Raw genomic sequence first — 25,045 nt, 5'->3', positions numbered from 1 at the left:
TTTAAACACACAGGAGCAGAAATCATGCGAGTGGCTTCAATATCCCCGCCCTGTGTGTGCCACCATCGGGAACGGATCCCTTTCCCTTCTCTGATGTAACAGGCAGTCACGTCAGAGCAACGTTACTGCTAGCCTGTGTGCTTCCAGCTGGGTTTAAAATTCACCAGTATTAAGGCTGAAATTCCAAGTACGGCCCTACTTGGATGGTAGCATGAGTTGCCTTGTAGCCCACAGTCGATAGCAATATAATTCTGTATTTTAAATGTCTAGGGTTGGTCAACAGAAATGTCTAACAAACCTGAGCGGCTCTAGGACGATTTGTTGCTTCTGTAACATTTCCTCCTAAGTGGGGAAGGGGGACTGGTTTCTTAGAACTAGGATTACCTGTGAAGCATATGTAAAGATATTACAAGCTGAGGTTCATTAGTAGTCTGAGAACGGATGAGTTTGCTCTTCGTCTGTGCAGAGACAACAGTGCCATCGGACAAGGAGAAACGATAGATCTGACTGATTGCCAATCCTTGTCTCAGCACTGCAGGCAACAAGGAGACAGAAGGCACGTTTAGGAAAAGGCAGGGCAGGGGCAGCATGAGACACAATAGTAGTAACCAACGTCATTACGTTTAATATTTTCCTACCAGCACGTTAAAGAGAGCTGTAAGGAATATTTCATGTATTGAAACATCACAAATTCTTAAAAGCACATTTACATATTTTTCACTCAAAATACCAATAAATTCAATATACTGGCTTTTTAAAAAATAAAGCTTGGACTCTCTAACTATGCTCTCTTTAAAATCTTTGGTACCATGGCAGAACCGAGTGTAAATGATTTATTAGCTCAAAATAAGCTTTAGAATGATTTGTTTAAAATGTTAGCAAACAATACAACGCACAGACGTCTACAGTGCACCATCTGCATTTAATTCACCTAGTACAGTAAAATCTATGACATTAAGTATATTCTCAAATATTCATCTCGACGTTACGTTCTAGCCATCATCTCACACTACTATTCCCCAATTCAGTTTCTCAGTGTCTGAGAAGTATTATTTCTGTGGGTAGAACAAGAGGAAGTAAGAGATAGACAATCAGAAGAATCTTTTCCGGGGAAAAAAGGCTAAAACTGAAACAATAAAAATGAAACAGTCTTAGTGACATGGAATTGGTTTAACGTCTGGATAAAGAATCAGGTGTTTCCATTTTATGAAAACACAACACAAATCAATTGGGTTAAAATAATTTCTCTTAAAATTTCAGATTTAGCTTTTAAAACAATTGCATTTTAAAACCGTCATACATTGCATATTAAAGAAGACCATTTCGATTGAGAAAAACAGTAGCCACATAATTTAGTTACCTGTTAAAACATTTTAAGACTGCCACGTATCTACCACATAATCCTCAGCAAAACGTTGTGGGTTGAATAGTTAGACCCAAGGCAACCAACCACATTCACCACTCCACGAAATTGCCACGGGAGGGAGAGACTGCTGACACACAATGTGGATTCTGATTTCTTGGTAAAGGTTCACTTTGAACAATTTCCCTAATGAAACACCTCTGCGGTTGCCATTAGATGCAGTATTGAGCTATTACTCTCTGCCATCAACTGCTGCATGAAGTTCCTCTGAAGTGGCAGGACTGGAAATAAGTTACTGTACCTACGTTTATCTTGCTTTGGACAATAAGTGTGCTCCTAAAAGGTAGCATGCATACAATTTTTATAATAGGACTCTTATTTCCGATGGCTCATAATTTCAGAATTTTATCTGCCTTGGCTAAGATCCCTTAGGATTTTCTATTTCCATTCGGTCCACACCAAGCATCTCTGCTAACAGGTATGTGTGAGCACGCCCCGAGCACACTGAGGAAGGGCCTCCATTTTAACAAAGCCTTCCAGGAGATTTGTATTTAGTGCAAATGATCACCCCGATCTTACCTACTTCATACATTTGGAGGGAATGTATTTCATACATTTGTGATTTTCTTTCAGTGGGTCCCATCTGTTTAAATCCAGCACAGTGCCTGGTCCCTCTCTGTAAACCCTTTGGTGGGCCGTCAAGAAGCCACAGAGTTCAGTGTAGGGCATTGCTACTCTGGGCCCAAGGACACTGAACATGTTCGCTCCTGGTGATTTCTTAGTCTTTGTTGTTACTACTCTTTTTATTCTAAACCAGATCTAGTGAAACAGTAGGTTACATGCTGATTTCTCTCAAACATAGCATCTTTATTTCCTCTTATTGTTTCCAACTTGAAAAATGCTGGGAGATACAATTGTTGGATTACGTGCTGATGTCTAAGAAATAAGGATGAATAAGATGAAAAGAATGAATAAGAGGAGGGAAAAATAAGGGAACAGGGAGGAAGGTCATTTACTACGATTTGTACTTTTCTATAAGTGATCTTAAAAGCATGAAGTTTAAACATACAAACACGGCTGGTAAAATGCCAAGGTCACAGATGCAGTTTCAATGGAAGATGACAAGCCGAAACTCTATTTTCAACGAGTTACAATTTTTTTCTCAAGGAGGCGGTTTGCCAAGCTGAGTTATGAGGCACAGTGCACTGCCCTCGTCCCTCACGGGCTGTGGGGCCCTCTCTGGCAGTCCCTGTGCATCTAGGCCTCGTCACCCAGTTCCCCCCGCCAGGACATAAAGTGCCCAAGAGAGGAGAATTAAAAGGCCAGGAGAAGCGCTGGCCTGGTGACACAGCGATTAAGTTCATACTTTCTGCTTTGGTGGCCCAAGGTTTGCCGGTTTGGATCCCAGGTGCAGACATGGCACCACTTGTCAAGCCATGCTGAGGTGGCATCCCACATATAAAGTGGAGGAAGATGCACACTGATGTAAGCTCAGGGCCAATCTTCCTCAGCAAAAAGAGGAGGATTGGAGGCAGATGTTAGAGAGGGAAAATGTGTCCCCATCCCCAAGGAGTACTTAGTAAGTGCTAAGGAAAGCAATTTTTTCTTTGTTTTTGCCAGTTTAACAAAAACCCAGAATGCACGTGAGGAAAAGTGATACTGTGGACAGACCTTTGGGAGCAGCACAGCAGTGACTGCAAGGATGGGCGTCAGATTAACCTCCGGCACTGACACTCACTGACCGACTGCTCGGGAGCCATCATCTCACCCGTGTCAGCATCCTCAGCGATAAAGGAGGGCCACAGTGCCTAACTCACAGGCGTGCTGTGCGAGTCGGTGAGATCACGCAGAGAGGGACGATGTCAGACACGGGCCAGGGGCTCAGTGAAGGCTCCTATTACTACTGAAATACGACTTTGAAGTCTCGGGTTTAGTTCCAGCTGTCCTAGCAGCTCATCGTGGGACCTCGGACAAGTCACTTCACCTCTTTGGGCCTTCTAGAAACACCCAGGCAGTCTTCAGGATTCTACCAGGAATTCACTTGCTCTTGCACACTGCATTTCCTTCTTACTTCTGGATTTTCCTTACGATTCAGATAACATTTCCTTTGATATAAGATGGTACCTTACTTTGTTGTCTTACACATCTAGAAGCCTTAGGATCAAAGAAAATGACCTCTTGCCTTTTCCTTTCATCTGTCTGCAAAATCATCATCTGTTCTATCACTGTCAATGCACTCTTCTGTCCTACAGGTTCTCCTATTACATGTCCCTTCAGAGGGCAACATTTTCTGGGCCAGATAATGCACGGACATACGAACACAAAAGTCAACAGACCCAAGGCCCCTGAGATGAACTTCAGGAATTACCGTTTCGGAGAAAGCTCTACGAGGACACACTAACTTAGCAAAATCAAGTTCAAGAACACCACCATTTGGAGACGCTCACCTTCATGATGATGCCTCTTGGCGTGGGACACCGACTCCCCTTCATGCTGTGCGTGGAACTTCTGGATGCACCTTCTCACCAGGTCCTCCCAGCCAGGCTTCATGGCTGCCCGCATGCTGCTAGTATCCAGTGAAGTGATCTTGCCTATTAAATAACAGCAAGCGTTAGACCTACGGACTGATCTATTATTTACAGAAATAATTAAATTTTAAAGAGATAAAAATTTATTTATTTAGAATAGGTGGCACAAGTACATGGACCCAAAGGGTAGACAGTGAAAATCAGCGTTGTCCACCCCCGCCCCTGCTCCAGCCCCTCGATGCTTCCACCCCAGGGGCAGGTGCCTCGACTGGCTTCTTCCCAGTCTGCTAGACACATTCCTTGCGTTTGCGAATCTGTAAGTGTTCTAAAACGATTTCCTTGGGAAGAAAATTCACCTTGGAGATCCTGGCGAGTAGTAAAACTTTCTGACGAGGTCAGGACTGGTCTTTCCTTCATGGGAACTCTTCTGGCCACGCAAATCAAGCAGGACTGCAAATCTTCAATCACAGACATTTGTGGTCACCATATGAGGCTTTTTTAGTGACTCAAACAGGCTCAAATGTATTTATGACAGCACAACCATGTAAACCAATAAACGAGAGAGTGACAAAGTACCAGGTCCCTCTGCTGCTCACTGGCTTCATTCTCTCCTCAACAGAAGTGGGAAGCAGCCAGCGGAGAGGGAAGAGGCTGCTGCCCAGGACGAGCTGGGGGAGCTGAGCATAAAGTACCGAAGTACCCGGTACATTTGATAAAAGCATATGCACCGCACTCGAGTTAACACTCTGAAACCACCTCCCAAGGCTGGGGAAGAATGGAATCAACTGCTATGGTAACAACCAGTGTAATTCAGAATAAAGCACAAAAATGATGAAAACTAAAATCTGCACTCTGCTTGGTCAAGGGTTTGCTTCCTGAGTTTTTGGGTCACCAAGATACTCGAGAATGCTGGATAAAAATCTCTGAAAAAAATAGTCTCTTCACATCTTACATCATCGATTCATCATTGTTCAGCTTTAAATTTGGGAAAGAATTTCTTTAACTATATCCAGTAATAGCTGGTATCACAAAATTAAATGTGATCCTCATTCTCAACACAGTAAAAGCTAAATTTTTGAGCACTTCCTGTGAGACAGACACCTTTCTGGGCTACCAATTCATTTACTCCTGTTCACAGCTCTGTGAGGCAGGACTAGCGTTCTCTCCATTTAACAGAGCAGAAAACCACAGCGCAGAGTTTAGGTAACCCGCCCAGCATCACGCAAAGCTGGTGAAGCCAGGACCTGACCTGAGCACCCCACGGCTCAGAAACCCCACTCTATGCTACACTGTGCTAACATCCAGAATCAGATTTTAAATATACAAAAAATGTTCAAATATACTGCACAATATCATAAATTATTAGATTATATAGATCAGCTTTATCTTTTTTATATTCCTTTAGAATATCCTCATAGATGGATAAAACAGTAGCACTTACTCTATTGTATAAAAGAGAATAAAACACCTGACATTCCACACCTACGGAAAAACTTAACTATGAAAAACTATGTACCATCTATGACAGCTCTGTTACTTTCTTTCCAATAAAATTTAAAAATTACTTATATATATATATTTTACAAGGATTAAATAATTAGTATTTAATGCCAGTCATGGTCAGGCATATGCATTTAATCCTTATTACACCCTGATACCAGTATTGTTGACTTCACTTGATAATAGAGTAAATGGATGTTCAGAGAGGTCAAGGAGTTTGCCCAAAGTCACAGAGCTGGTAAGCCATTCCATTCACCAGCGGTCTTCAGCTCTTCCCCTTCTGCTCCACATGCAGAATGCCCTCTTCAGCACTGTCTCATATGACAGGGAGTGCCACTCAGCAGTGTGGCGTGGCTTGCTTGGAGGGCAAAGGGGTTGGTGACCACATGAGCATCTCTCTAAGGCAAAGAGCATAAGAGCTTACAGTGTGCGACCCTCTCCACTCCCCACTCCCATCTCTGCCCTCTCGTAAGCATCCTTCTATTACATATTCTGCACCCAGCATCCACAGATAAGGTACCTGGAATCCATGAATCCCTCAAGAGTCTATGAGAAATGTTGCTCGTACCTATGTGCATTTTTCTAGGTTTGTGGTTCACAGCTTGCAGCAGACATTCAGAGGAGCCTAGGGTCCCTGGGAGGGTCAGCCCTAACCGGGCTGCTCCAGTAGGGCAGCCACTTGCTACATGTGGCCATTTAAATGTAATTTTAACAAAACAGAAAACTCATTCTCCCAACTGAATTACTGACATTTCAAATGCTCAGCAGCAACATGTAGCTAGTGGCTGCCGCACCGGCCATTGAAGATATGTAACGCTGTTATCACTGCAGAAAATCCTACTGGATAGTGCTGTTTTACAGACTTAAAAATTGAATTTATCACAAAAATTGTTAAGTAGGTAAAAAGAACAAACAACTTTCTGTGGCCACTAATTTTAGATTATTAAGCATGAAAGAAATAGCAGAGGAATAAACAGGCAGAGACATAAAACATCCTCGAGATCGGCCGTACCTTCTCCTTCTTCTTTGATGGACTTTGGTTGAGAGACAGCAAAGCACTGCATAGTTTCATACTTCTGATGTGCTTCCTGGTTATCGTGCCCTTCCTCTTCGGAGTCGGGTAAAGGCTTGACCAGCATCCGACAGTTGAAGGTATGGCTGTTCCGCCTAGGAGGTTCGCCAGCCCAAGAGCCCCCATTCACTGAGCAAGGCAAAAGTATGCGATGTTACAAAGAGACTAACATCAGACTCACTGCTGCCCAATTACCAAAACTGTGTAGGAAACATATGGTTATTTTACTTTTAGATAATGTTTCTACTCTTCTCAATAATTTCATAATCTAGAGGGGAAAAAATTCTTGGGTTAATGTTTCAACAACTTGAGGAAATTCTTGGGATTTTCAAATGTCTTTTACGCTTCTCACTCTTCACACTGATCCCTGCCCTTCAGATTAAGGCCTTGATTATTTATTACTAGAATATTGTAGTTCTCTATTTTCAGGTTTTCCTAACTTTGATTTCTTGGAAATTCAGTTCAGTCTACTTGCGTTCCAGTTTTAGCTATGGTACCCCCTGCTCAAAAATCTGTACACGGCACCAACTGTAGCATGCAGTAAATTCTTTAAAGGATTTGGACGTGATGCAGTCCGGAGTATGAAGACCCTTCAAACTGATAAATCAAATTCTCACTACTCAGCCCCATCTCATCCATCTAACCACACTGCCCAGCACAAGCCTCCCTCACCACCCTCCTTCCCCAGTGCCACATGGACACCTCTGCTCCTGCTACCCTATCTAAACATCAGGCTGCCTCGATTTCTCCCACCCAAATGTACTCATGCTCTAAGACAGAGATCCTCCACACACTTGACCAACTATTCGAGGCACCCACACTGCTGCTTCTTACAGATCTTTCTTTTCTAAAATTTTACAGAAATTTTAGCGCATATTCTGTCACTTGGCTCTTGTTGGATTACTCTATTGTAGTCTTTTAAAATTGTTTCACGTATATTTCCTCAATAAGACGGAAATATCCTTGAGGATACACTGCTAACGTGATTTATTCCTTTTCAAGTGAAAAACTACTTCATACATCTCAAGAAAGAGAATGAAAGAGCAAAGACTTCATTTTTTTGGGAAATACATTAGAGAAGTCAATGACAGAAACAAAAGAATGACTGATTGATCTGATGTCTATGGATCATCAGATCAACCTCCTCGTTCTACAGATGAGGAAACGACGTCCAAAGAAACGTTCGACTACTAGAAGAGCTGGAATTAGACACCATCCTAATTTTCATTTTGGCATTCTTTTCTTTACTGTTCCTTATGTTTTATCTAAAAAATATTAGAACCAGTAGGACAATGAAAGAGGGGATTAAAAAAAGGGCCAGTTATAAGATAAGCAAATTTATTCCCAAAAGTCACTAGTTAGAACACACTTAAAAGGACAGCTAGGCGTTATGGTGAACCCAACGCTAAACCCACAGCCACTGGGCTTTCGAGGAATAAAAAAGGGAACAAACCCTAGAAAGAAAAAGGACACATCAAGTTAATTGCAAGAAACTGTTTTGGAACTATAGCTAGCTTTATATGTCTATGCAGGCATTTGGGAAGTTTATTTCTCCATCAGCATTCTTAAAAGCTTCTTTCCATAATGGAGACTACATAGAGTAATCAAAGAAAAAAGAGTTCTTATTAACTCAGGTTAATAAGTAATTTGAAAGTATAAAAAAGTACAATATAAAGTAAGGCAACGAGCTCTTTAGACAAGTGAATTAATAATAGTGAATTATTAAGTATAGGTCCTTTGAGAAAGTCATAAAATTACTGAAGAGATCTGAAAATATTAGTGACTTGAAATAAGAAATCCCATTTTCTTGTTCATTTACTAGAGAATGTAATAAAAGGAGCTCACATGGTACTCATCTATTTTGTATTACTGTTGCAGTCACTTTGAACAAAGGGGTGTCACATCAAGGAAAAGCTAGCCATAATGGGGTTTGGAGGAACCTTTTCCTATTTACTGCAGTAACAGTAAGATCAGCTAATATAAACAGTCTTAAGAAAAAGAACAGAAGTACTTGCTAACTCAGGACTTGACCTTATTCTGTACTAAAATACGCACTTCTTTTTATCCGTGAAGACGTTCTTAGCATCATCAGTTTAAGTGAGAATATTAAAAAAAGAACCACTTAGTAAGTGGGAAGAGCAATACTTCAGAGCAGCATCTAAGGTGGGCCGATGCTGTGAATCGCTCACTTTAAAATATGGCCCCTAATAATCGAATGCACTCTGGACAGCGTCTCCAAAACAAGAGGAAGAATGCAGGAACCCGAAGCAGGGAGAACAGGGAAGGGGGCAGCATCTGCTGACGACACCTGAGGAGCCAGTGAAGAGTCTGGGAATTGAAAGAGCCCACTTAGGGTTCCCAGGCTGATAGCACCTGAACCTCTACACGCCACTTGTTCCTGGACATTTTATTTTTAGAATGTTGTATACACCCACATACACGCTCTTTTCACAAGCAGGATTCAAAATAAGTTGAATCTCAAACTCCTCATGACCTTCTACTTCTTAGACAGTCGTGGAGAAAATGGACACAACAGTCAGCGGGCTTTGGATAGCGTGGGAGGCAATTTGGCACCTTCTCAAAAAACAATAACAAAACAAACCCCATGAAAACAGTTGTCATATGAGTGCTGTCCATCTGAATTATTTTCATGTACTTAGACTACAGGATCAAAACGATCATTCACTCAAGATTAATATCTGCAGATGTCCTATTCTTCGTGACTTCTAAGCTCAAATACTTAACACAAGCATTTCTAATCAACCACCCAGTTACTCTTATCCTCACTTGACATAATAAACCTCTATTTTACCCCCTCCAACCAGGACAACGCGTGTATGGGGAGGAGAGGAAGGGGAGACCCAGCAGACAAGCATTTACCTATAGACTTTGGCAGCAGGTTTTTGACAAATTCATTGTGGTCCCCAACGTGCAGGATGCTATAAACACTTTTGTTCATCAGCTCTTCCTGGTTATACCTTAGGTACTGTGTCACATTCTCTGAAACAAACACAACGTTGCCTTCCAGGTTCACTACAAAGAAGAACCCATCAAGGGCCTAAGGGAAAAGGCACAAATTATGTCAGAAAGGACACAACATTAACTCACGTGCAGTTTAAGAAGCCAACGACCCCTTTAAGGCAAACAATTCACACGTGGAGAAAAAAAGATCTCTCTTGCTCCTCTCCTAGTTTTCAGAAACAATTAACACATTTTTCTTGGTGAAATTATTCCATCTTAGTAAGTAGGAGAGAACCTAGATCAGGGTTTCTTGTCACAAACTAAATGACAAACACTACCTCTTGTTAACTTATCGGGAGATAATTATCGCCAAGCAAAAGTGTTCAGGCCATTTGTATTTGCAAAATTAGACTAATGTACCCCGTAGGGCCAAGAACAACTTTTATGTTACCTACCCAACACAAAGTAATTTCGATGTACGGTTTCTCATGTAATACAACGGGAGGAAGGGGTCATTGATAATTTTCCCTCAGTTTAAGGATAAAGGCCAAGAAAAACCCCTCGAAAACTTTAGTTCCTTTAAAACTGCCAGGGTTTAAACAAAAAGAATTGCAGATGATCTCAGACCTTGAAAGGAGCATCAGCCCCATACCATCTGGTGTATATGGGCAAAGGGTCTGGGAAGTGTGTCTCTGACATGACAAACCAGTCTTTCAAGGGGACCTCAGGCTAGATGCAGTCAGCACTGTCCGAGACCAAAAGGGACTCAAGGTTTTGGTTTATAACAGTGAGAAGTGGACAGTGAACTAACTGTGCCCTTCTGTATGACTTGTTCTCCAGATTGTCAGGATGTAGGCAAATCATCTAGATAATGGTATTTTTCCTGCAATGGGTGCATAGCCTCATTCTCTGTTGTCATTCCAATCTCAACTAGGGAAGGAGACAAAGAATCTAGGATCATTTCAAGAATAAAGATAATAAAGCCTTGTTACTGATCAGGGCCACCTGGTCTACCCAGTTTATGCCACAGTTTCTTCATATTATGTATTTCCTACTTTTTTTTTTTTTTTCAGAGGAAGAGTCTCCATGAGCTAACATTTGTGCCAGCCCTCTTCTATTTTATAGATGGGTCGCTGCCACAGCATGGCTGATGAGTGGTGTACGTCTGCACCCAAGATCCAAACCTGTGAACCCAGGCTGCTGAAGCAGAGTGCACTGAATTCAATCACTAGGCCATGGGGCTGGGCCCCTTTACTTTTTTTTTTTTGTTTTGAGGAAGACTGGCCCTGAGCTAACATCTGCCACCAATCCTCCTCTTTTTGCTGAGGAAGACTGGCCCTGAGCTAACATCCATGCCTATCTTCCTCTACTTTATATGTGGGACGCCTGCCACAGCACGGCTTGATCAGCAGTGCTTTGTCTGCACCCAGGATCCGACCTGGCAAACCCTGGGCCACCAAAGCAGAATGTGCAAACTTAACCACTGTGCCACTGGGCCAGCCACCCCCCCTTACTATTTTTAACATGAATGATGTTACATGTACATACTGATATAACTATGTGTATAAATGGGGCAAAAGTGTTTACTTTTGCCCTAATTTGTTTTTTTTTCTTAAGTTATTATTTAACAGCCTCCTATTTTGTGAACTTTCTTTGAATATATTCATTTTTAATACTATTTTCATCACAAAACTAAGTTCTCTGTCAAATTAGAACTGACCATAAGGTATTAATGAAAAGCTCAAAAAAAAAAAAACCTGACTTGGCTTTAAGCTCTTCTTAAATATTGTCAAGTTTTCCTAATGGTATAAACAATATGCAGGCAAAGCAGGACTATATGTAAAGGTTCTCCATCACAGGTTGGCACCAACCCTTGGACACCTTGTGTCAGCGTGTGTATAAACGTGGGTGTCTGTGAGGGGGGACAGGAAGTCCGTCAGCTGATTAGTTAGGTATCAAGGGTCCTTTTAAACTCATTGCCTTAGATACACATCCAACAGGGATTTTCATAGTCATATGACCTAGAGCTCGCTTCTGAAAGTGCACGCAGCTTCCTACCACTTTGTACCATAGTAAAAAGACTGATTTGTGGCATAATATAACCAAAAGATGCAATTGTTTCATCTTACAAAACTGTGTTTTGTTTAAAGCTCACTATGATATGCTCTGATGACAAAAGCTGACATTTGGTTTGGTTGCCTAGCAACCACTATGCTATGATGTAAGCATGAGTGTGCATCTATGCCTGGGAACAGCTCGATGAGAACAAGCTTTCTCTGCTGAAACGATGACACGTAAACGGAGATGAAGACTTCAAACTCAAAGCTAAAGTCGCTCAATTCAAGCATTGCCTCTCTAACATATTTAGAACCACAGTCCTGCTACACGGGTCCTTGCTTCAAGCACTGAATTCTCAGAAGACTGTTTAGAAACAGCAAAAACGTTGGTTTGATTTGATGAGATACGGCCCACAACATCCAGCAATCTCACTTCTACAGTTAATGAACTTGCTCTCAAAGGCCTGAGACACAGCCTTGTGGTTACTCTGAGCACTTCTTTTCTAGAAGCCTCCAAAGTCTTCTCAGGAGTTTGTACCCTGCTTTAACTTCCTCCTGACACAAGGGATAAACATAGAAATACGGGAATTTCTAACTGTAATAATCTAGATTACCATAATTTTCAAGTTGATTTTGTTTATAATTCAAAGGTTTTTCCACAGGAAGTTATCTACTTTCTTTCATCTAATTCTAAATGGTCCACCTAGTTAGAGTTTTCTCATCTGCTTCAGAGAACCAAGCAGAAGTAGCATGCTGGCCTTCCGCTGCCTATTGACTCTGGAAAATCAGGTTAAGTGTGTTTTCGCTTTTTCACTGAAAATTGTAGCTGGATGTTTTCAAGGCAGCAATTCGAGAAAAATAAGCAAAGGACAACACAGGGTCAGTGAATGGGCCGGCCATCGGGTCCAGCCCCACGGAACGAATTTTGTCACTTCTAAATACAAAGACTGGTCAGACAATCTTTAAATTCTTTCTGTTCCCCCCTACCTTCCAATTATATGGTAGATTTTCATGGAATTAGATTTTCTGAAAATAAAAATTATCTTATGCACTCACTGAAAAAAAGGGGCGATTATTGGTTTCCTTTGCTTTAAAAATCCTAATTTCTTAGCTATGTCTGGCAGCCGCAGCCAGCTACGTGATGCCGCAATGACAGCGCTGCAAAGCTTCTGGCCAGGCGGTAATCTTCAATCTCATCTTATCATCAGCACAGTAAATTATCCTGAGAACTGACATAATTTATGTCTCAGGGCCCCTCTGCTTCTTGTTATATATTCACTGACATTTTTTCCCTCATCTTACCGTAGCCTACATCTTGAATTTTAATTTTGGAATAGGTACAGCAAAGCACTTGGTACTTAATATCTTACCAGTTAATAAAATAGGAAAGCTGGACTTTACAAATTCTAGACAGTAGTCTGGTCATAAAACTTCCTAAGGTTAATAAAGAACAGGCAGTTAAGACCAACCATTACACTGTGATGTTTATCTTAAAAGTTCTGCCTACTACTTCCATTTTCATTTTATGAGATAAATACACTAGTTTGAAGTGGCAGAAATAAAGCATAAACCTTCTTTTGGTCCTCAAATTTTAACAGGTTTATATAGGCATATGTACATGGCATATATAAAATCTAAGAATTTGGGGAACATTTCAAACTAAAATATATTATATCACAGAATTTAACTGAACTCATGAACATGGTTTTCCAAAATGAATGCTCAACTGGTAGTTAAAGCCTGCGGACTTACATTCTAATCTAGTTAATTTATTTCCACATTGTTAATTTGAAATGTATGTATCAGGAGTCAGAGAAGAGATAGTATTAGTAAGCTCAAGAGGTCAGCAGGACTTCAACCTTAAGAGTGAAAATTAAGTGTGGATTATCCTGAAATCACATTCACTTAAAAATCGAATGTAATCATGTAAACACCAACAACACTGAAATAGAGAACCCAAACGAGGATGTGGTACCTCGAGCATCATGGGCCCCAGTGCATCCTTGTCGATGACGCCCTGCCCTGTAGATGACACGTCTGACTTCTGCACTTCATCGATGTTGGCCGCTGCTGCTTTCTCTGCAACAAACACAAGTGTGGATTAAACGGCAGTGCTATTTCAAGGGCAGAGTGACATGGAAACACTTTTATTGTAATGATTTTCAAAATCTCTAATGGGATCAGATATGGCTGTAAAAGAGTCAGAGTCCACCCCCACCGCTACTGAACAGGAGAAACGGCTGGAAGCAGGAGCCAGAACGTTAACTTTTCACCGCCAGAACCTGTGGCTCAGATCCCCTCTCAGGCTGCTGATAAAATGAGTTTAGTGGTTTTTCATGCTAGTCCCTCACAAGCATTTTTTTCTAGATTACAAAGCTGCTATATACTTTGGCACAATTAGTTTCTACTCAAGAGATTCCCCAAACTAGGATAATGAGGGTCTGATATTCAGAATTCAGTAGCATAACCAGAGACACATTTGCACACATTTGAAGAAGGAATAAACACAAGTCCTAACTTGTTACAGCTGCTCCCACGTGACACTCTCTAAGTCCCGCCTTGACTCTTGTACTGGTCCACTTCTTGTCACATTCACATTTAAATAACCAGAAAGATCTGGTCCCTGTCTTGTTGAAGATGCTTTACAATTTAAGGCAGAGAGGAGAGGTGCCCTAGCAGGCACCCAGAGAATTTCAACGTACTAGTACTTTTATCTAGTACAGAGGTACATAATATGTGCTGCTGGATTAAATGTGAGAGGCAGCTTTCAGGCCCACAAGGCCCGAGAAGACATTCCATTACGAAAAAAATCTCACAGAAGAAAGAGATGCACAGTTATCTATATACATGTAAACTAGTTATTTCAAGAACACCAAAAAAAAGTCTAAAGCATACTGGATACATATCAACAACTTGCTAGAAAACAACACAAAGACAACGTGCCAATTATGTCTACCTGAATAAATTATATCCTTGTTTACACTGCATGTTATCATTGTAATTAAATGCAAATAAAGAAAACTGTAAATCAATTTAGTAATCAGAATCAACCTGTTTTCGGGATCTTGGTAAATTTTGCTTCCTTTTTTGTAAAAAAGATTTTACATAGTATTTTGAAAATCCCTAAGCTTAATTTGTAACTGAGAACCTGGTGAATAATTAGGAATTATGCAGGTCCTCCAAATCTTGCCATTTCCATGACGGAGAGCTTCCACATGTATGTTTATCTGAGGAAAAGGGAAGATGACCTGTGTGGTTCAAGTCTAAGCTCAGCCACTTAACAGAAGTATGAGTCACAGCAAGTCACTTTGACTTTGTAAGGCCTTAGTACTTGCCTTCTGTAAATCATGGACTGTGACAGGAGTAAATGAGACAAGATGTAAAACACACTCTCAAAACTATAAAGTAGCTTTCAAGTGTAACTTCCTACTAGCATATTTGTGTTTACTAGGTTTTCCTTCCTGAGCTCCAGATGGAGTAATTTCTTTGCAGAGCTTATCATAAGCAGGCTGTAGCAGCTTCTCCATCGCTCTCTACATTCCTGCTCACCTTCTTAGATCTAAATAGCTGTGACCACCTATTAAGAGAACTGCTGTCTGGCAGCCCTTATAACTCAACACTGTGAGGATCTGTTGTGCTCACTTCATTTTTTTTTCTCGCTGCCTTCCCCAGCTCTTGACTGCGAGGTCCCTTAACGTTGCCCCCTCTGCAGGCTTGGTCTCAGCCCCAGTCCTCAGCCAGTCTTAACTGAAGCAGGAAATATCTCAGGCTCTCCAGACACCCCCCACCACACACATGCAATCCCCATTTTGCTAGAATCTTTTTCAGCACCAAATATACTCCAAATAATTGCAGGTGGGTGTACTATTCTTTTTTCTTTGCCAGGTCACTCTGTAAGGCTGTGGATTTCTCTTCAGTTTCTGTTCATCTTCCTGCCCACCAGTCCAGGGACAGGACCTGTTCGGTGCCATCACCTGCTGCTTCGTCACATTTTCAGCTGGTTTAACAGCCCTGTCTTGTGAAGGGTTAGGGCCTAAGGATCCCTGAGTTTCATTAATACTAAAATCTTAAAACCCATATAATGGATATTATATATTTATGTGGTCCTACTGCCTTCTTATTTATTTTTTGCCTTTGGTATTGTGGGAGTCAGTGGGTAGGAACAATGGATTAACATCCCACAGAACGAGTAATCTGCAGCCTTTCCTCTGCCTCCGAGCTATTCCCAGGAGTATCATGCTCCCATCAGTGACATCTCTGTAGCAGCACTGATTCCCAAGTTGGAATGGATACAGGAGAAGACCTTCCCTGAGACGGTCTGTCAGAACGTGCAGATTCACAAGGTCTTCTTTGCATGAGATTCAGACACATCTTCCTAGGAGAGTATCCTGTCCTCCCCACCTCCTGCAGAGACAATCACAGTCCATGAAACAGTACACTGTCCCCACCGGAAGGTAAGTTTCATGAAGGGGTGCCTGTGTCCATAACCTCAATGGCTAGCAGTGTCCCTATTTCAGAGTAGGTTTTCACTCAATATTTGGAGGCTGACTGACAGACTAGTCCCACTGCTGGTACTTATTCCCAGAAATACAGGAGCAACTAGAATGGAGGGTGGGTGGAAAAAGGAACTGATTTTCCTCTTTAGGCCCACCGGCCCTCCTGGTGCCAGGGAAAGAGTGGAATAGGTGGGCAGGACCAACATGGGAAAAGGGTTTCCCGAGGAGAACTGGTCTTAGATAGCAATCGTCTTGTCTTGCCTTAGTCAGTAAGTTTCTAGGCATCTCATGTTCTCTCAGGGTCCCAAGTTCTCCTGTCCGTCCACTGTGACAACTGGTGGTTTTATTCTTTTTAAAGAATGGACTTAATTTAGATTAATGCCGGGGGACAGTGAGATATGAAGCAACAGCTGCTAATCACAAGGGCAGCTCCGTACCTATTGCTGTTCGCTGTACAACATCAGGCTATTTGTTGTGAGATTCTGATATCATAGTAGTAATAAATTACTGGTTTCTGTGGGGTCTATAATAATGCCGCATTTTAGGGCAAAATAAATACAAAATAAGAATGTTTGTGATAATCCATTTCTGAGTCTTTTAAAGACAATATACCTTGTGAGATATTTATATTTTGAGGATCTGATCATCTGATCATGTCTCAGGATCCAAAAGTTTCCTAAATTCATTCATTAATATTCTGTGGAATTTTCAAAACTCAAACTTAGAAAACCCAATCACGCAGCTTCCTAAACACTGATAACCTTTCCTGACGGGTTATTCTAAACATTCTAGCAACACGCTCAGGCACTGAATTTTGGACTTTTATCAGAAAATATGTAGAATGAGGATCATCTCTGCACAGCATTTTCTTTTCTTTTCAGGAATCTATGGATCAGATACAATTTAGGGCGAGGGCCCAAAATTTAAAGTAGGAGATGATTTAGATCTGATAAAACCAGTGTATGGGTTCTACTGGAAAGCCTGAATAAAAATAATAACATCCTGAAAAAGCATTTGTAATAATAAAACATGCCATTTTTTTCTCTTTATAATATTCAACTGATAAATCTTTAAAAGGAGAAAAGAAGTAGCTAACAAGAAGTCAGAGAGAACGAGTGGCCAGCTCGAGCCATCGATGGGCTCAGTCCAGCGGGGTCCATGAAGGGGTCTCGGGCATCTTGCTGAGCCTGAGGTGCAAGCAGAGTGAATAATCCTTGTCAGCTGAGAGATTACATTTAGCTGGGGGGGCAAAACAATTACAATCGAACCAAAAGAGAACAATTTAGGGCTAAACTGTGAGGAACTAACTTTAAGTTCAAAGAAGAGATAAAAATGGCTAGACAGAGCTGAAAATATTTCACATGCATTGTAATTGACTTGGATGGCAAAGCGAGGCCCAACAAGGAAACTGCTGGGAAAGGGTGTGGCGTCTGGTCCCTGGAAATCTCAGCCTGGCCTTTGGAAACCAATGCTAAGGAACATTGGCAAAACGTCTGTCTAAACTGCAATTCTAGGAATCCCTGACTAAAAATGAAAACAACAAAAATTTTCACAAGATCAATTTGAAATTATATTAGTGGAACACATGCTTTGAAAGAAAACTCTGAGTCTGTCTATTATTTGCAAGAAAACTTTCAAAATGTTGCAACACTAACACAATGCTATCATATGTATTAAGAGAATGGGAAATTTTCACTATCAATGGAGTCATTAAATAAGAGATAAAGGGCAAAGAATTTAGGGCCTTTCACTCCTGTTCTCACTTTGGAGATGTGCATTTTCCAGAAAATTTGTCATTTATTATTCAATTCTGTATCGAATTTGTGCTTTGACACTTTCTCAATATCAAAAAGAAACAAATCAATAATATGCACTGATAGAAAACACCCAGAAATATGGTTTTCCCAAGGTAATGGGAATCTAAATTAAACTGGCCATGAATTTATGCTATTTGGGTACTTTTCATTAAGTAATTCCTACCTTTGTTCAATGTTCAGTTGAGCCTTAAAATTAAATATGAGGAAGCAAAGGCCTCCTTTGAGATATACTGTGTTGACTGGACATACACCGGCATCTTCATGGAGCATTTCAAAAATGAGTACGCTGTGTTTGTGTAGCAGATATAAATAAGCCTAAATCCTTAGATTATTTATACTTCTGTAAGTACAGGATTACTATACTAAAACACACTAATATTTTTAAATTAGACAATTTTCTCAGCGGTCACAAATTATATTTACTTTTCTATATTTTGCATTCATTAACTATAAAAATATATTCTGTTACAAAAATATCCTTGAGGAAACTCAAGAGTAGAAGGATCAGCCCAGAGTTTCCTATAATTGAACCCTTATAAAATCTTATTATTACAGATGGAACTGTTAAATCAAAGAAAGATGATAAAATTTAATTGTTAAGCCTACAAAAAGATTTCTTCTCCACACCTAGCCTTCCATTTCTTTCTGCTGCACTTTAACCATTAAAGTTATCCTTTTTAAAGATTATGACCTAAGATAGTAACAATGAAAAGAATAATTCTACCCTTTTCTTCCTCACTCCCTAAAAGACAAAATATCATAAAATAGCTATGCTCTTTTTAATAGCACAGTTTGACACAGCAAAGCTCAGATTAGAGAGACTGTCTAAGGATGCCCCTATAATCTTTCCCCAAGTGTCCCTTCTCTCCTGGGTGGCTACTGGGAGAGCCATTCCATCCGGTTCCTTCCTCCATTTGCCGGCCCTCCAGAAATCCGATACCAATTAATTAGATTTCCAGTTTCAAAGCAAAGAACAAAACCCCATCTCTTCGGGGACTGTGTTAAGAGGAGTCACACCACAAACTGGGGGAAAATCATTAATATTATATCCCATATGCTTTTCTTTATAAGTAATTATTATTCATGTTTTCTCTTGGAACACAAAAGGAAGGGTGAAAAACGAAGCATCTGATCTCTAGAAATACAAGTGATTTAAAAAAACAAGAAAAAATGGGCATTTTTTGAAGCAGCTGGATTAAATTGCTCTTTATCATTGTCATCTATAGGCACAAATTTAAAGCAAAATCTGTTTTCTGGTGAGAACACCAACAAATCAGAAACTGTGAGACTAGTAAAAATTTTATTTATCTTTTAAAAAGTACCACTAGCTATTTTTAAATTATGAAGTGGTGTTTTCAAAAAAAGAGTTTACCTGTTCTTCTGAAACATTATTCATTGATTTCTGGTGACTTACTGAATCTTCTAACATTAGGAAGCCTTGCCTATTTGTTTATTTGGCAACTGCACTGAGAACATACTCTCAAAAGGCCTTTGCACAAATCAGTACCAGAACGGAGTCCTCTGTCCTCACAGGGATGGCAGTCGTGGCCCAGGGGACAGCCACATAATTCCTAACTCTAGCAGCAGCGGCAGCAAGCACACTGATGACTGAGAAACCCAAATGCTGCTCATGTCTGCCCATGAGAGGGACGGGGTGGCACAGCCGTTATGGAAGAGGTTCATACACTTTTTCTTCTTTTTTTAATTATCTGAAGAGGCCGTGGAAAACTTGTGGAAGTTAGTCTATTGTTAAAAAGTCAGAATTCAAACAAATATCAATTACTCACTCTGTAAAAAGATGTCAACCGAAAGATAATCCACAGAGTATTCACACGCATACAGAAAAACTTGAGCACGGCCCGTGTTTAGATCTATCTCCCTGACACGTTCAGCCAAGGAAGAGTTTAAAAGTTATTTTTATGTTTGGTCAAGCGTGAGGATAGCTGCTTTCACTGAAGCAGTATTATTTAAAGTACTAGAATCTTTGACTAAAATGGAACCTGATACTTTATGCAGGTTTTATAATTAATTCCACTGCTTCAAAATGAGTAAAATCACTCACCCAGAAATCTATCAATTTTTCAGTAGACTGACGTCAAACACAAGTCTAATAACCTCCACAACAAATTTTAAGACTCTAGTGGGAAGACATCCACGATTCCCATCTTTTCTTGCATTTAAGAGCTGGGAGATTTCAGGTGAAGTGACTGTCAAACCTAGCAGTGGGGAGACCCATGCAGAGCAAAGAAGTCATTGACACAATGACAGGCAGTTTCGGGCCAAGCACTATAGATTAAATATTACAGGAAAAGTTATGAAGCATCTCAAAGGTTCTAGAAGGTAAAATCAGAGAATTATGCATCTGCACCCAACTAAAATTAGAAAAGCTGCCATATGGCTCCGTGAAACCAGCAGCACATTCTTATTCATTAGGAAGCATTCTGCTAACATAAAAACACAAGGCCCTTCCTGTGCTCTCCAAATGTGTTTATCTTTTCAACATTAATGCACTATATATCATCAAGCTGCTGAAATCTCCTGCCGTGCGTATTAAAAACGCGCAGCTGCACTTTCTTTAGCGGTGGGAGGGACCTCAGCCCCAAGTTGCCTCCGTCTCTTTCTGACATTGAGCTGCTTGTTACCATATCATGGTTTCTCTTCAGCATGAAGAAACAGCAGAATTAACCAATCTCAACGCATCTCCACCCAGCAAAACCATCTCACTCTGCTTCAGAGAAAGCAACGCGCTTGGTTTCATTTTCATCCATGGTAAGGTACGACTACTTAGAGGACCAATAAGCGTGCCACAAGTTTGAAACACACAGGCCCCACTTTTAAAATTAATGTACTACACTTATCGAGAGAGAAGACAGTAATCAGAATAGATTCTGGGTATAGCTGGCTAGAAAATGCTTTTGTTCGTAAAAACTCTAAATTGAATTTGCTATCACCAATACACAATTTTATTTAGTACCTGACTTCACATATTACCTATCAATATTGAACATATTGACAGGTAAACAGACGGTGGAGAATCTTCGTAGTAAGCTGTGTGAGTATATACCAATTTGTCCACAATCTCTTTCTTTTACATAATCTAAATATGCCTATGCTGTAGAAGCTTAAATTTAAAGACAGATCACAGAAGGAAAAAAAACAATCAGACACACAGTAAAGCACAGAGGCAATGAAAGAATCTTGTTTAATCCCCTGAAACATGGCTTCAGAAGTACTGCAAGTAAATCGACTGCAAGGCAACAAGGACATGCCATTGAACTTAAGTCGGCATTCATTCATTCCCCAATGTGATAACGCTGTGTGCCTACTTGAATCTTCTCCAGCAAGGGAGTAGTGGAAGATAAAGGCAAAATAAAACGAAAACTGCTTATTTAGAGTTAATTCTGATTCATTGGGTCTGCTAGCCAGGGCTTTAGGGGTTACCTGAATAAGGAAATGGAGGAATCATAATTTGTTTAGAAGACTGAAAGGTGAGAGTAAGACTACATGAAGGCAGAAAAAAAAAATCCAGTGAGTGACAGAAATGAGAAGTGAGGCGAAGTTCTAATTCATCACTAATTCAGAATACTTAAGGGCAGCCTCTCAAAACACTAAACTATAAAAATGAGTTATTGCTTCCAAATACATGTTAACTCAAGTCAAGGTCAACAGAATTACACAATAGGAGCACCCAAAGTTTCTGATAAATAACATTTCCATTAAAAAAATATGGAAATTATATAACAAGTTGTTTCTAAAATCCTTAAAAAGACTTTGGTCAAAGTAGTGTAAATATTTACCTCCTAAATCATTATTTGGTTTATTTAAAAAAAAATTTTTTTGGTGAGGAAGATTAGCTCTGAGCTAGCACCTGCTGCCAATCTTCCTCTTTTTTCACCCGAGGAAGATTTGCCCTGAGCTAACGTCTGTGCCAGTCCTCCTCTATTTTGTATGTGGGACGCCTCCATGGCATGGCTGATGAGCGGTATAGGTCCACACTTGGGCCACCAAAGCAGAGCATGCAGAATTTTAACTACTTGGCCACCGGGCCAGCCCCATTATTCTATTTATTGGCATAGCAAACCTCATCTCCCAATTTTCCAACCTCACACCCCAGCAATATTATTTATTTCCCCAAATGCATCGTACTGTCTCAAGATTTCAAGCATTTTCTCAGACTGTTCCCTTTGCACAGATGGCCTTCCACCCGTTTTTCTCTCAAGACCCCATCACTGTTCCAGAAGCTGATTACAGTCAAGTAAGCCCCTCCCTCTGCATTTCTGCAATGCCCAAGCCCATCCCATCATACAGCCCGCTCACCCTAGTGTTGTGAAATGACCGATCTGTTTTCTTATCTGTCCCTTTCACTGTATTGTTGGTTCCCTGGCTACAAGAGAGGTCTTCTTACTCATTGCCTGGCACATGTTGGGTGCTCAATAATGTCTGTCTTAATACTGAGCAGTTTTACAGCTGGAGCTGAAATTCAGTGTAGCCACGATCTGAAAAGCACAAATGCCTCTTTAGAGGGATCTGTTCTGAAGAATTTTACTGTATACTTACAATAACAGAAGTTTATTGTAAGCTCGGATTTTAGGAGTCTAAGTATCAGGTAGGAAAGGGATGAGAAAAAAAATCAGACCCTATGTGCTAAGAGCATTGGGATAGTTCGTGCGGTGGCCAGGCCAACGGTACGGCGTTTTGGGGAAAGAAAAGTCACCAATGCTCTTTCTACACCTGAGAGATGAAGAAAAACAAAAATAGACTAACTTTATTAATCCAGATTATCATCCAGGAAGTTACAACCTGCTTCACAAAAAAAAGGTATTTTGGACACCATGGGAGTTTTTATCAGACTCTGGGATTTTCCCAACCCTCTTACCTCTTAAGAAAATAAACCAACCCAAGAAGAGTTCTAGGAATCACCCATTCGCCTGGGGACCCAGTTTAAAAGAGAGCTTTGTCAGGTTTCTTGTTCCTCCCACATCGTGGGCTGAGAGACCTCTAAGAGTACAGTCACTGCTTGAGCCAGGAGAACCATCTAGAAAGTGGGATTAGGCCAGAGGAAACCGGGCTGAAATCCCTGGAGAGGCTGGCAAGATTCTCTTATTCAATTTTGTGCACCCAGTGACTAATAAAATTTCCCACCATAAAGATGTCCAACAAAAGCACAGGGAAGAAAGGGATGGGGGGGCATGAAGAAAAGCAAGGAGGGTTGGTGCATCTGCTCCCCACTGTTGACCCTGCCGCAAATCCTCACTTCCGCATGCTCAGGGCTTCAGTCTCAAGCCGCCGCTGGACCTTAGCAGGGGAAGTTCAGAGGGCACTGAAACCAGGGCACGGAAAAGAGTGAAAACCATCCCAGGACCTGACCTTCATTTGTCCCGTGGGGCCACTTCTTCCATGCCCGGGAGTCTTCTGTGCCCCCACTTCCCTTTCACTGACGTGCATCTTGCTCTCTGATGCGGTTTATGTTCTGCTTGTCAGACCTGCTAGCTCTCCTCGCCTCACGGTCGTCTCCCATCTGGGTATCTTTTCCTTCCAGTTTTTCTTTAGACGCAGGACCTGATGCCTATGCCTCCTAAAGAGATTGCTACAGCGAGCTGTACAGATCCTCTTCTCCTTCCCCCACCGTGATTCTAACAATACCACGGGGAAGCCAAAGTTCCCGGTTTCACTTTGCCTACGAGCATCTCCTATTCCCAGTTCTCTCACTTGTAGCCTTTGCTTGAGCAATCAGAAGAGGACCTCACGAGCATGCTTTTTAAAGCAGGTGTTCCCGATTTAAAGCACCTAAAGCAAGAAGCAGATAATAGAACACAGAATCATCCAATTTAGAGACCTAAGACATTAAATTATGCTAAATCATATCATCCTGGTAGAGAAAGTACAGCATCGATAACAATGCAACCACTTTGCATAAATATATGTGGTACCACAGCTCTGGCCAACCTCGGAGGGCAGGGGGAAATGGGGTTGAGGGCAGGGCACACTATCCAAGGATCAAAGCAATCAGAACTCACGGAAACAAAGGAAATGACAGCAAGGTGAGCGCAGTGTCCAAAGCCAGAGCTCTCTGTGGACAGGGTCCCAAGAGGGGCAGGGCACACAGCCCCTGCTCCCAGGGTCAGGGGGCACACGGGGGCTCATCTCCAGAACATCTTAGATCTGTGACCACCAAAATCTCTTGCAGGCGAGAATCTCTAGTAGCTAAAAATGAGGTTCTTTGTAGATCAGCTCAGCAGGTTATTTACTAAGACAAGCAAAAACTAGGTAATTTCTATGTGAATGTTTAGGGAGGAAAAGAAGTGACTCTTAAGAGAGTAAGTCTAGTCTCAGGCCCATTTCAGGCACTCTGAACGATTACTACAAGAAAAGTTTACCATTTCTTGTGACCCTGAGAACACCATTATCGGTAGTTTCGTTAGTCCTTCTCTGTATGTTTGTTTATACTTTGCCTGGTTCAGAAAAGCTTGTTTCGGTTTTAGTTGTTTTTTTTTTTTTTTACCTTTTAGGAACTATGTATGGGAATGAGGCTACCTAACAGTTAAAAAAAAAATACAGCACAAATACAAAATCTGAAAAAATTTTATATACTTATTACAAGGAAACCCAGCTTGGGGAAAGGAACCCAGGTTTATTCTCCAGGGCTTCAGGAAGGAAGGACGGAGTAAAGAGTGTACAATCCTGGGTCTGAGAAGAGCTTAACAGTCAGAAGGTCTGTGTTCTCCAAAACAGAACTTTCGTGGGAGAAACTACACAAAGCATCATCTTTATATAATACAGAAACGGGCGTTTATTCTATTCAAATGCTTGAAACAGTTATGATTTGAATACACATTTTTACATATAAAGGTGTGGGTACCCCCCCTTCCCCGCAACTAATCTCAAAATGGTCCTGGTCTTTATGAACTTGGGCTCCAGCAAGGAAGGGCAGTGATTAGGGCTGACCGTGTGGAGCAAGGTGCTAAGAGGGACAGAGCTGTTAGGAATGATTCATCTTCTGCACTAAGATCATCCGGGTACTCTTACAGGAAAGAGCTGTCACCTTAGGATGGCATCTTAAACCATCTAGACCAAATGGGAAGCAAAGCCTGGTAAAATAAAGGATCTAACTTGTTTTGAAGGCCAAATTATACGCAACCAAAGAATTTTTCAAAGCCAGGTTTGCCTACACAACAAAGAGAAACCTGATTTGTATTTGCAGATTTTCAATCCACATAGCCGAACTTTGATTGTGGAGAATGATCACTGTAT

At 41.0% G+C, this 25,045-nt stretch overlaps 1 protein-coding gene across 7 annotated transcripts in view; it reads right to left on the bottom strand.

The window, feature by feature from the left end:
* Positions 1-25,045, bottom strand: part of NCOA2 (nuclear receptor coactivator 2) — a 268,109-nt gene that overhangs the window by 47,410 nt on the left and 195,654 nt on the right. For all 7 annotated transcript variants that reach the window (XM_014862661.3, XM_070481100.1, XM_044780309.2 and 4 more), the window contains 6 exons: positions 13,457-13,560; positions 9,344-9,521; positions 6,404-6,592; positions 4,248-4,349; positions 3,811-3,954; positions 385-532 (listed from right to left, as the gene is read on the bottom strand). In XM_014862661.3, coding sequence (XP_014718147.1) covers positions 385-532; positions 3,811-3,954; positions 4,248-4,349; positions 6,404-6,592; positions 9,344-9,521; positions 13,457-13,560 — 865 coding nt within the window. The remainder of the gene's footprint in view (positions 1-384; positions 533-3,810; positions 3,955-4,247; positions 4,350-6,403; positions 6,593-9,343; positions 9,522-13,456; positions 13,561-25,045) is intronic.

This window comes from Equus asinus, chromosome 12 (genome assembly GCF_041296235.1).
Source record: "Equus asinus isolate D_3611 breed Donkey chromosome 12, EquAss-T2T_v2, whole genome shotgun sequence".
In the NCBI taxonomy this organism is placed as follows: domain Eukaryota; kingdom Metazoa; phylum Chordata; class Mammalia; order Perissodactyla; family Equidae; genus Equus; species Equus asinus.
The sequence above is the reverse complement of the archived record's forward strand: the minus strand, read 5'-3'. Positions and strand labels throughout refer to the sequence as shown.